General features: G+C 55.9%; 1 protein-coding gene across 1 annotated transcript in view; it reads right to left on the minus strand.

Annotated features, from left to right (window-relative positions):
- Positions 1 to 6,027: 6,027 nt before the first annotated feature.
- SLC39A11 (solute carrier family 39 member 11) overlaps positions 6,028 to 12,726 on the minus strand; it is a 73,125-nt gene continuing 66,426 nt past the window's right edge. The window contains 5 exon segments of the mRNA XM_071451405.1: positions 6,028 to 6,233; positions 7,437 to 7,503; positions 7,506 to 7,594; positions 8,820 to 8,886; positions 8,889 to 8,917. Coding sequence (XP_071307506.1) covers positions 6,155 to 6,233; positions 7,437 to 7,503; positions 7,506 to 7,594; positions 8,820 to 8,886; positions 8,889 to 8,917 — 331 coding nt within the window. The 3' untranslated portion in view covers positions 6,028 to 6,154.

The raw sequence follows: 12,726 nt of genomic DNA on the forward strand, positions 1-12,726 counted from the left end.
GGGAATTGGGAATTCCTGGCTGGGATGGAATGGCTTCCACTGCCAGATATTGGGAATTGGGAATTCCTGGCTGGGATGGAATGGCTTCCACTGCCAGAGGGCAGGGATGGATGGGATCTTGGGAATTGGGAATTCCTGGCTGGGATGGAATGGCTTCCACTGCCAGATATTGGGAATTGGGAATTCCTGGCTGGGATGGAATTCCCAGAGCAGCTGTGGCTGCCCCTGGATCCCTGGAAGTGCCCAAGGCCAGGCTGGACAGGACTTGGAGCACCCTGGACAGTGGAAGGTGTCCCTGCCCATGGCATGGTGGCACCAGATGGGATTTAAGGTCCCTCCCAAGCCAAACCATTCCAGGATTCTCCAAAATCTCCTCTCCAAACTCAATAACCCCACACACAACATCTGCCCTGGCAAAAGCACACCCTGAGCCCAAATCCCTGCGCTCCCCAGGGCCAGGCTGGGGCTGGAAGGAGGAACCTGCAGGAGGGGATTGGGGCACAGGAACGCAGCGCCTCCAGGGGGATTTGGGGGCACGGGGGGGCTGCGAGGGGCCAGGGAGCATCGGGAGGCTGCAACTGTGGCGCGGCTGCCAAGGCCAACAAAGGCCGCGCACGAAGAATAGAAGTCATTGAGTCGGTCTGCAGCTCGGGATGCTGCCGTGCCAAGGGAGGGGCGTGTTATAAATGACCAAATCGTGAGCCAAAAGTGATCCAAAATTTAGCAAAGATTATTAATTTGTCTTATTAAGTTTGGTCTTCGAAACCATCACAGCCAAAAGAGAGCGTCAGGCCGGGATCGGCGCTGGGTGAACCTGGACCTGACCTCCCGAGTGTCAACGTCTCCCCCGTTCACCCTCGCAAGTTTTTATACAGTTTATTCTGCCGAGGCAAAGATGACAGAATTTTCTTTGTGTCTCTTCACATGCAGAGCTGTTGCTTTCCATGTGCAGAGGTGGACAAAAGCCTCGTCCAGGTGTGTCGTGGTTGTCAATCGACTCCGGAGGAGGAGCCGTGTATTCAGATGTATCAGGGTGAAAGCGATAATCGATAATCGCTTTCGGGTGGTCCTGACAACTCGGGAAACCAGGGATCATCGCTCTGGAAGCTTCTATTCTTACGTTAAGCGTCGATGTTTATCTTAACGTGTGTCCGGGAACCAGATGTATATGAACAGGACACTGCTCCTGGCCAGGATGGTCAAAAGACATTTTTAGGATTTGACAATATTTTATACCGTACATTAATAGCATGAATTCTCACTGCCATATACTGCAGGCGGGAGTGAAACCCATCCCTGTGTGCAGCTCTGGGCTGCTGGCCGTGCCAGGGAAGGAGGGAGGGAGGTGAAATCCATCCCTGAGTGGAGCTCGGGGTTGCTGCCGTGCCGAGGTGTGACCGTGTTCACGGGGGCTCTGGGGTTGGGGAAGAGACGAGGATCTGACTCCATGTTTCAGAAGGATTGATTCATTATTTCATGATATATATTACATTAAAACTATACTAAAAGATAGAAGAAAAGGTTTCATCAGAAGGCTGGCTAAGAATAGAATAGCAAAGAGCGATAACAAAGGTTTGTGGCTCGGGCTCTGTGTCCGAGCCAGCTGGGCTGTGATTGGCCATTAATTAGAAACATCCAAGATGGGCCAATCCAGATGCACCTGTTGCATCCCACAGCAGCAGATAACCAGTGTTTACATTTTGTTCCTGAGGCCTCTCAGCTTCTCAGGAGGAAAAATCCTGAAGAAAGGATTTTCATAAAAGATGTCTGGGACACCGAGGGAGGGGCGGGAGGTGCAATCCAGGAGGGATGTGGGAGGAAGGGGTTTGAAGCTGGCAGAAAAGCAGCTAAGTAGCAAAGAGATCAACCAGCACCTGGCTCAACTGAATAACAAAGACAAGTCCGTGTCACTCCAAAAGCAAAGGGGAAAAAATCCCAAAAAAACTACCAAACAACAAATCAAACCTGCAAAATAAAAACACTGCAACAGGGCGGGAGGTGAAACCCATCCCTGCGTGCGGCTCGGGCTGCTGCCGTGCCAGGGAAGGCTGGAGGGAGGGAGGGAGGTGCGATCCGTCCCTTCCCAGCGGTGACTCAGGTGCCGCGATCCGCCCCGGGCGCGCATCGCGCACGGCGAGCGGCTCCAGCCGCGGGGCTCATAATGGGATTATTGTTCCCTTTGCGTGCAAAGCCTCGCTCGGGGTTGCTGTCCCCGCCCTGCCCTGCAAACCGCAGCCGCCTGCGCCTTCCCAGCCCCCGGCACGGCACGGGCCGCCCGGCCCCGCTCGTTCCTGGCATCCCCGAGAGCCGTTCCTGGGCCCTGAGTCACCGCCGGCCGCCGGGGAGCACCGCGAGCAGCTGGGGGAGACAGGGGACATCCAGTCCTATAGGGACCATCACAGGGGACATCCAGCCCCATAGGGACCATCCAGCCCCATAGGGACCGCCACAGGGGACATCCAGCCCTACAGGGACCATCCAGCCCCACAGGGACCATCACAGGGGACATCCAGCCCTACAGGGACCATCCAGCCCCACAGGGACCATCACAGGGGACATCCAGCCCTACAGGGACATCCAGCCCCATAGGGACCATCACAGGGGACATCCAGCCCTACAGGGACCATCCAGCCCCATAGGGACCATCACAGGGGACATCCAGCCCTACAGGGACCATCCAGCCCCATAGGGACCATCACAGGGGACATCCAACCCTACAGGGACCATCCAGTCCCATGGGACCATCACAGGGGACATCCAGCCCTACAGGGACCATCACAGGGGACATCCAGCCCATAGGGACCATCACAGGAATCATCCAGTCCAGCCTCTGCCCAGACACCCCAAGAATCCCACCCTGGACCTGGGAGGGAAAAAGGAAAAAGGGAAAAGGGAAAAGGGAAAGGGAAAAGGGAGAAGGAAAAGGGGAAAGGGAGAAGGGAGAAGGGAAAAGGGAAGGGCACTGCACACCCATGAATCCCCAGATGAACACAGGCCCTGCTCCCAGCTATCAGCAGCCTCCATCCTCCACTGGGCATCAATTCCAGCCCAGCTCATCCCTCCTGGCTCCAGAGGAGCTTCCCTGGGGATTCCTCCACCACCTCCTCAGCAGCCACCGATGGTGCCGGTCCAGGCAGCCCCTCCATGGTTTGGCCTCTGAAACACAAAAAAAAAAAAAAAAAAACAAACCCAGAATAAAAGCAGAAAAAATGCACCCAGCCCTGCATTCCTGGGCTTTTCCACAGCCACGGAGCTTGGCCAAGCCCTGGGAGCAGCAGCTCCTGCACAGGCAGCAGCAGAGCCTCCAGTGCCAAGCACAGCCACCCCCGGGGCTGGGAGGAACTGGGGGATTTCCCATTCTTTCCCCATTCTTTCCCCATTCTCTGGTCACCCCGTTAATCGGCAGGGCTTGGAAAACCCCAAAACATCCAAAAAACAGCAGCAAAGGGGCCACAGATACAGGCTGGGGGTTGGGTGGGAAAGGAGAAGGAAAAAGAAAATAGAAAAAAGAAAAAAGAAAGGAAAAGTAAAAGAGAGAAGAGAGAGGAAGGGAAGGGAAGGGAAGGGAAGGGAAGGGAAGGGAGGGAAAGGAAAGGAAAGGAAAGGAAAGGAAAGGAAAGGAAAGGAAAGAAAGGAAAAGGAAAGGAAAGGAAAGGAAAGGAAAGGAAAGGAAAGGAAAGGAAAGGAAAGGAAAGGAAAGGAAAGGAAAGGAAAGGAAAGAAGGAAAGGAAAGGAAAGGAAAGGAAAAGGAAGGAAAGGAAAGGAAATTTATTTGGGGGTTTGAAGTTTAACTGCAGAGGGTCACAGCTTAAGTTTCCCTCCAACCACTCCTAAAATTTATTCTAAGATCAAACTCAGGAATTTAAAGGTATTACTGAAAAATCAGTGGGGGGAGGAGAGATCCCCAGCTAGAATTTGATATTTTATGTATGAGCAGCTCACAGGACATTTCCAACCCCTCCAAAGGCTGAATCTTCCCATGGAAGGGGTGGAAAGGGGGGGATGAACTTCCCTGTGCCCAGCAGGAGCTGTGATCCAGGGATTCCTCCCCTTTTCCACAGCAGGGACACGGGCTGGGGGCCCAGGGCCATCCCAGGATCCCAAATCCCCTCTCCAGCCATGGGGTCCCACTCCCCCAGAGCCCATCTCCACATCCAGGCCTTGGCTGGGTGTTTCTATCCCCTCTGCTCCCAAATTCCCCTTTTCCACGGCCATTTCTTGTCCCCAGGGGAATTTCAGTCCTGGCCCTGTGGCAGCTTCCCCTCACCCCAAGGAATGGGGAGAATCATTTCATTTTCCTCCAGAGGACAAACAGAAAAATGGGATTTTCCTCTGGGATTTCTGCCTCCCTGCCTGCCTGCTCCTTCCCAGGGCTCCATCCCCACCTGGCCTGGCTGCATCCAGGCAGGATTAAATGCTTGATTTGGCATTATCTCCCAGAAATCTGATTACAAGGCTGCCTCCAACTCTCTAATGGTTTTTTTTTTGTACCAGCTGGCACCACACGCCAGGAATTAAACCAGGAACGTCCCTGACAGGCTGGAGATCCCCAGCGTGGACATCCCAGAGGATTTGAAGGTTTTTAAGCTGGAAACCGAGAGCTCAGAGCTTTCCAGAGCCTCCCGTGTGGGTGGAATTAGGGAGAGCGCTGGGAATGGGGCACTGGAGGGCTCTGGTTCCCAGCTGTGGCAGATCCCTTCCCTGGCATGCAGGGACAGCTCTCACCTTTCCAAAAGAGGGCCTGACCCCCCTGTTTATCCTGCAAAGGCTGAATTCCCAAATTTCCCCCCGTGCCTGGAGGGACCCAGCTCAGCCCCGCTGTTCCAGGGATGCACAGCCAGGGTGAAACTGCCTCTCCTTGGCTTTTCCCTTCTTTTCTCAGCCCCAAGGAAGCTTTCCCAGCCAAGAGAGGACCTTGGAAAGCCAGGAGCAGCGAGGCTGGAGAGAGGAAACCCAGCAGAGTGCAGGGAGGAGGAGCAAATCCGTGGGTTTATGGCATGGAACAGCCCGTGCAAACTCCATTTCCCATTTATTGAAAGCAATCACAGTTAAAAGGTCAAATCCATCAGCAAACAGGAGCTTTGGATCATCCAGAGGACACACAAAGGAAATCCATCAAAAAAAAAAAAAACAAACAGGGACTGAACAAAATGGAGAGCTCAGTTTATTCCAGCCTGTTCCCTTTGGGGGGACCAAAGGTGGGTCTGGAACATCCCAGCCCCAGTTCCAGAGCAGCAGGAGGCAGCCAGGGATGCAGGTGATGCCCAGGAGGGTTTGGGGAAGCAGGGACACGGGCTGGGGGCCCAGGGCCATCCCCAGGATCCCAAATCCCTCTCCAGCTGTGGGGTCACTCCCCCAGAGCCCATCTCCATGTCCCAGGCCATGGCTGGGTGTTTCTGTCCCCTCTGCTTGGCCCTTTTCAGGGAGTTCTGATTGCTGGAAGCAGCAGCTGAAAGCCAGAATCCCTTGAAAGCCCAGACAGCTCTGCATGGAATTGCAGGGAAAACACTCAAATCCTCCTTTCCTGGGTTTTTCCCATAGAAAACCCCAGAGCATTGGACACAGCACATTGGAGCAGTGCCCCTCTGAGACACATTCAGGAAAAAATGACATTTCCCTCTTGCAGAGATCTCAAGAAAATTCATCTTTATTTGCTGGACCATCTCCATGCATCCAAACCAATTCCCTGCAGTGCTCTGAGGAGCAGCAGGATGTGGGAGACCTGTGATCCCATGGCTCATCACAGTCCCAATGCCTTCAACCTTCCCAAAAAAGGGTGCAATTCCACACTCATAAGGAGATTGCTCCATTTCAAGACCCCAGACCAGCCTCCACACGGGCAGGGAATTCCCAACCTCTGGCAGAACAGAGAGGATCAGAATCCCAAATGCTTTCCCCAGAGAAACCAGCCCAGCATCATCCACCGCCCCTTCCAAGAGGAAAAGCAAACCAGGATCTGGAGGAGCCACCCATGTTGTGCTTGGAAACCATCGCCAGGAGCTCAGAGGGGAGGGGAGATACAAATCAGAGGAAATCAACACCAAAACCAGATCCCAAAGTTCTATGCACAGATCCAGTCCCGGGCCAAGGCTGTGCGCGGCTCCCGATCCCGCGGCGCGGGCTCTGCTGTGTCCTCTGGGAATGCAGCCCTGCCCTAGCCCAGCCCCACATCCAGGGACATCATCACCACAAAGCCCAGGATGGACGTCCAGGATGCCAATTTCCCGTTGCCACTGCAGGGAGAGGGGACAGGGAGTGTTGGGCAGGAATGCTGCTCGTGTCCCATCCAGCCCCCATGTTCCCAGCCCTCCTGCCCATGGGGAGGGAGCACAGCAACCCCACGGCTGCATCCTGACCCCCCCAGGATCCAAACCCCATCCCCATGGGGTAACTTTCCCTTTTCCTCTCAGTTTGCCCCCTGGAGGATTCCCAGCCCCTCCATCCAGAGCCTATTTGCACTTCCCAGCCTTGGCTCTGCTCCCAAACTCCCATTTCCACAGACCCTCCTTGTTCCCAGGGATAACTGGGACCCCCCCATTCCCTGGCATGGGGAGGGAGCACAGCAACCTCACGCTGCATCCTGACCCCCCAGGATCCCAAACCCCATCCCCATGGGTAACTTTCCCTTTTTCTCTCAGTTGCCCCTGGAGGATTCCCAGCCCCTCCATCCAGCCAAGGAGCAGAACCCATCTCTGTCACGGACACATTTTATGGAAAATCCTTTTGCTAGGATTTTTTTCTCCTGAGAAGCTGAGGCATCAGAACAAAATGTAAGCATGATTATCTGCTGCTATGGAATGCAACAGGTGCATCTGGGATTGGGCTCATGTGGTTGTTTCTAATTAATGGCCAATCACAGCCCAGCTGCTCAGACTCTGGTCAGTCACAAGATTTTATTATCATTCTTTTCCTTCTCTGCAAGCCTTCTGATGAAATCTTTTCTTCTATTCTTTTAGTATAGATTTAATATAGTTTTGATGTAATATATCTCATAAAATAATAAATCAGCCTTCAGAAACATGGAGTCAGATCCTCATCTCTTCCTCATCCTGGGACCCCCTGCAAACACCACCACACATCTGCACTGTGCAGCCTTGGCTGGGTGTTTCCATCCCCTCTGCTCCCAAACTCCCATTTCCCACAGACCCTCCTTGTTCCCAGGGGTAACTGGGACCCCTCATTCCCTGGCATGGGGAGGGACCACATGTCTGCATCCTGAGCCCCCCAGGATCCAAACCCCATCTCCATGGGGTAACTTTCCCCTTTTCTCTCAGTTTGTGCCTGGAGGATTCCCAGCCCCTCCATCCAGAGCCCATCCCCACTCCGCAGCCTTGGCTGGGTGTTTCCATCCCCTCTGCTCCCAAACTCCCCCTTGCCACGGACCCTCCCTGCTCCCAGGGGTAAGAGGACCCTCCCACAGGTGAGGGGGGCCTCACCTGGTCTGTGCCTCGGGAATGATGTCGTCCATCACCACGTAGACCATGGCTCCAGCAGCGAATCCAGCGCGTAGGGCAGCAGCGGCTCTGCCAGCACCACGGCCCAGGCGCCCAGGAGCCCGGCCAGGGGCTCCACCATCCCACTCAGCTGCCCATACCTGCCAGAAAAACAGCCAGAACACGCCTGGAGGGCTGGAGCAGGGCTGGAACAGCCATCCAAAGGGATCAGGGGCTCACATCTCCCCATCCTGCTGCTCCCGGTGCCCGGGAGGAGTCAGACAGCACACCTGGCCAAGGCACCTGGATCATGGCAACAGGAAAGGGTTGGACATAACAATTTTGACCATTTCCCAGCTGAGTTTTCCAGGCAGGATCTATTCCTGCCCCAGCAGCTCTGTGGGATTTGGGGATCCAGCTCCCAGGGCAGAGGGAACACTTCCAATCAGCACAACTCAGCCCCAAAGAGGACACCTGGCCACTCCTCCAGGACACCACGTCCTGCCCACTCCTTTTCTTTCCCTCTAGGATTGTTCACACCTCTCTGGACCATGGGAAATCCTTTCTCAGCAGCAGCAATCCTGCTGCAAGTCCCAGCACTTAAGGAGGTGGGTGGGAGGAAAGGAAAACAAAACTTGGAGCAGTTTGGGAGCCTCCCCCTCCTCCCTCCATCCATCAGCAGAGCAGGGCAGGAGCAGGAACGCAGCTCCTGCTCCCAGGGTTTGTGCCCTTGGCTTTTGCACCTCAGGAAAAGGGGGGAAATAGAGGTGGGGTTGAAATGCAGCCTAGAAGGAGAAAGAAAAATGAAGTGACATAAAAATTAAATAGTAATAATAATAATAATAATAATAATAATAATAATAATAATAATAAAGGCAGGGCAGGATCTGGAGCTCAGCACAGGCACTGGAATGGGATGTGGTGATGGTTGGGATCAGGGATTCAGGGCATGGGATTCAGGGATCATGGGATGTGGTGATTGCTGGGATCAGGGATGCACCCCTGGGATGTGATGGCTGATCAGGGATGCATCCCTGGGATGTGATGGTTGATCAGGGATGCATCCCTGGGATGTGGTGATTGCTGGGATCAGGGATGCATCCCTGGGATGTGATGGTTGCTGGGATCAGGGATGCATCCCTGGGATGTGATGGCTGATCAGGGATGCATCCCTGGGATGTGATGGTTGATCAGGGATGCATCCTGGGATCCAGGGGCTGGGATCTGGGCTTGGAGGGTGTGGAAGGAGCGGGACAGGGCTGAGGAGCTGCAGCACCCCCAGCAGCAGAGGGAACACAGCGGATCCAGAACGGGGGTGGATGTGGGGGCTCGGAGGCAGGAGGGGCTGGTGCAGGCTCCTTTCCCTGCAGCACAGGCAGAGCTCACCAGAAAGCTTTCCAGGTGGAGAATCCAGCGCCACGCAGGGGCAGGCTGACAGCCAGGCCCTCTGGAAGTTCTGGATCCCAATCCCAATGGCTAAGTTCCTAAAAAAAGCACAAATAGATCCATTTGTTTATGTCAGGGGGGCAAAGCTCAGCCTGGGATGGGCTGCTGGGATAAAGGGACGTGATCAAGGATTCACTGGAAGAGCTCCCAGCCCCAGTGCCCAAATTTAACAGGATCCCAGCAAATTCCATCCCCCAAGAGCTGCAGAGCTTCCACCAGCTCCAGCACCAGCCCACGGAGCAGCAGGGAGCAGATGGAGGAGAGGAGATTTGTCCTGGGAGGGATTCCAGCCCGAGGATTCCTGGGAGCTGCAGCATTCCCAGTGCTGCACCTGGAGCAGCATTCCCAGGAAATGCAGCATTCCCAGGAGATGCAGCATTCCCAGGAGATGCAGCATTCCCAGTGCTGGACCTGGAGCAGCCCAGGTTTAAGGGGGCTCAGCTTCCTCCCTCCTGGGGGGCTCTGCCAGAGGGGCCCCAACAGCCACAGGGCTTTGCCTTCCCTCTTTTCTTGCTTTCCCTCTTTTCCTCCTCTTGCATCCCATGGAAAGGGAACACTTGGAACCTCCGGGGTCAAACTCAGCAGAGGGGAGCGCAGGGCTGTCCATCAGTCACGGAATCCCAAAATCCTGGAATGCTTTGGGTGGGAAGGGATTTAAATCCCGTCCCGTTCCACCCCTTGCCATGGCAGGGACACCCCCACTGTCCCAGGCTGCTCCCAGCCCTGCCCAGCCTGGCCTTGGGCACCTCCAGGGACCCAGGGGCAGCCCCAGCTGCTCTGGGAATTCCATCCCAGGGCCTCCCACCCTGCCAGGGAAGGATTTTGTCCTCATAGGGAGGAATTCCCTCCCTGAGCAGCTCCCACTGGGTTTCTGCTGGAGCTGTGCGTGGCTGGGGTTTGGGATTTTGGGGGAACATTTCAGGCACCAAATGGGGCATCCCAGGCTCCCCACACATCCCTGCTCCACCCCGGGAGCCTCTCCCCACCTTTGCTGGGCTCTGTTGGTGGCACTGGGGGACACCAAGAGTGGCACCGCCCTGGGGGCTCTGAGTGACCCCAGAGAGACCCCAGAGCCTCTCCCAGCTCAGTTCCTGCTCCCTTTTTACACCCCCTCGTTTCCTATGAGTAAAATAAGCCCGGTGAGAAAAAACCTCCCTGGGTTGTTTGAACTTCTCCCAGGGTTTACAGAAGAGGGGAGGGCCAGGGGGAGAGGCTCTGGGTTTCCCTGGGCAGGACAGGCCCTCACAATCACAAACATTATTCCAGGCAGAGAGAGGGAGGACGGAGGGGGAAAACCATCCCTGCAGGAAAACACTGGAGCCGCTGTCTGGGCTCTGGGGCTTTTTTTTTTCCCCCTCCTTCCCTGGCTCAGCACAAAGCAGCTATTGCTGCTCCTGGCCACAACAAATTAGCAGGGAGGGAGCTGTGAATGGAGGGGTCTGTGTGGGAAGGGTGGGGAGCTCCCCCCCCATCCCGATCCCACCGGGAATTGGGACCCCCAGGCTGACCCCCGAGGGCGGGAGGAAGGGATGGAATGGGGGGAGATCCAGGAGAAACCATCAGGGGTTTGGCCCTGCTCTCCTTCCCACACACCCGCCAGGACAATCCGTGTGGGCTCCCCAAAACCAGGAACAACCCCAGGACAATCCGTGTGGGCTCCTCAAAACCAGGAACAACCCCAGGACAATCCATGTGGGCACCCCAAAACCAGGAACAACCCCAGGACAATCCATGTGGGCACCCCAAAACCAGGAACAACCCCAGGACAATCCATGTGGGCTCCTCAAAACCAGGAACAATACCAGGACAATCCATATGGGTTTCCCAAAAGCAGGAATAACCCCAGGACAATCCGTGTGGGCTCCCCAAAACCATTCCCAGCCCTACAGCTGGGGCTGCCATGAAAGCCCAGCCCAGGGCAGGATTTTATCCCTTTTCCCAGGACATGTGGGTGTTCCCGTGCTGTTCCCGTGCCGTTCCCGTGCTGTTCCCGTGCTGTTCCCGTGCTGTTCCCGTGCTGTTCCCGTGGTGCAGCCTCCGTGAGGGACACACACAGAGCAGAGGCCACCAGGGACAGTGCGAGGCCACCTCTGGCCCTGCTCGTGGAGCTCCTTGGGGCAGGAGGGACCTGCTGGGCTCAGCACCACACTGGGAACGTCCCCTGATATCTCCTGGCCCCCATTTCCTCCCTGTTCCCACAGGATCTGCTCAGCAGGCCCCATTCCCCAGGGACCACACATTCCCTGCCACCAGGGACACCCCAGGGAATGGGAATCCTCCCTGCCAAGGGAACACCTGAACATTCCTAATGCCTTCCTCAGGCCACTGCCCCAACGGGGCCACCCCTGTTCTGGCCGGGAGAAAGAAAAGGGAGGATTCACCTCCGGTGCTCCAAATAAATCCATCCCAAGGGATATTCCATCCCAAGGGATATTCCATCCCAAGGGACATCCCGTCCCAATGGATATCCGTCCCAAGGGACACACAATCCCAAAGGATACTCACACCCCAAAGGCTAGCCCATTCCAAGAGATGCTCCTATCCCAAGGGATATCCTGTCCCAAGGGAGCCCCCATCCCAAGAGATCGTCCCATCCCAAAGGATATCACATCTCAAGGGATGTCCCATCCCCAGGGATTTCCTGTCCCAAATGACATCCCATCCCAAGAGATATTCTGTCCCAAGGGATAGCCCATTCAAAGGGATGCCCTGTCCCAAAGGACACCCCCATCCCAAAAGGATGCTCCATCCCAAGGGACACTCATGTCCCAAGGGACGTCCCATCCCAAGAGATGCTGCATCCCAAAGGCTATTATCGTCCCAAAGGACAGCACATCCAAAGGGATCGTCCTGTCCCAAAGGATACACCATCCCAAAGGACACTCTATCCCGAGGGATATCCGACCGGATATTCCCAGCCCAAGGGATACCCCAAAGGATATCCCATCCCAAGGGATATTCCCATCCTGAGGAATACTCCATGCCAAGGAATGTTCCCATCCCAAGGGACACTCCATCCCATCCCAGGGCTGAGCCTCAGCTCACACCTTCCCCCGCAGCAGCAGCAGCAGCAGCCCCGGGGCGGGCAGGAGCAATCAAAGCCCCATTGTGCCATTGTGTCTGTCATTGTGCCATTGTGTCCAGGGGAACAAAGGCGCCTTTTGACGGGAATAGGTGCGGATCCTTGGAAGGCTTCCCCGGCCGCTGCAGCGGGGAATACATTGTTAAAAACACAGCACGGAGACACAGCCCGGGGACACGGGGGGGACACGGCCATGAGCCACCAAAACCCGCGGGGTGAAGGGTTTGGGGTCTCCAAAGAGAGGAGAAGAAAGGTGGGGTACGGGGTACAAAGGGGGGGGACTCAGCTCCCGTCTGGTCGGATTTTTGCCACCCCTGGAGGTGCCCAAGGATGCGGCACTCGGTGACAAGGTGGGGATCAGGCACAGGTTGGGCTGAGTGACCTTGGAGAGCTTTTCCAGCCTCGGTGATCCTGGGATTCTGTGGATGGGGCGGGACAAGCTGCAGCTCATCCCCAGCCTAAGCACATCCAGGGAAAATCACACCCGACTCTGCCTGGGGATGTCACCAGCACAGAAATGGCACCTGGGTGACCCCTCCAGTGGGCACAACAGCCTCGGTGTCCTTGGAAGCATCAAGGACCCAACACACACTGGATGCGTTGCCCTTCCCAGCTCTGCCTCCACCTCCCTGTCCGTAAAACCGGGGTGGTGACAGCCACGGGGCAGCCACGTCCCCCAGAACTGCCCCAAACCAGGCACAGAACCCCCGGCACCCACAGGTGAGCTCTGCCTGCCCTTGGCTCACCCTGCCATGCAGCAGAGCC

Source organism: Agelaius tricolor, unplaced genomic scaffold, assembly GCF_023055355.1.
Source record: "Agelaius tricolor isolate 1412-34295 unplaced genomic scaffold, bAgeTri1.0.p SCAF_32, whole genome shotgun sequence".
Taxonomy (NCBI): Eukaryota; Metazoa; Chordata; class Aves; order Passeriformes; family Icteridae; genus Agelaius; species Agelaius tricolor.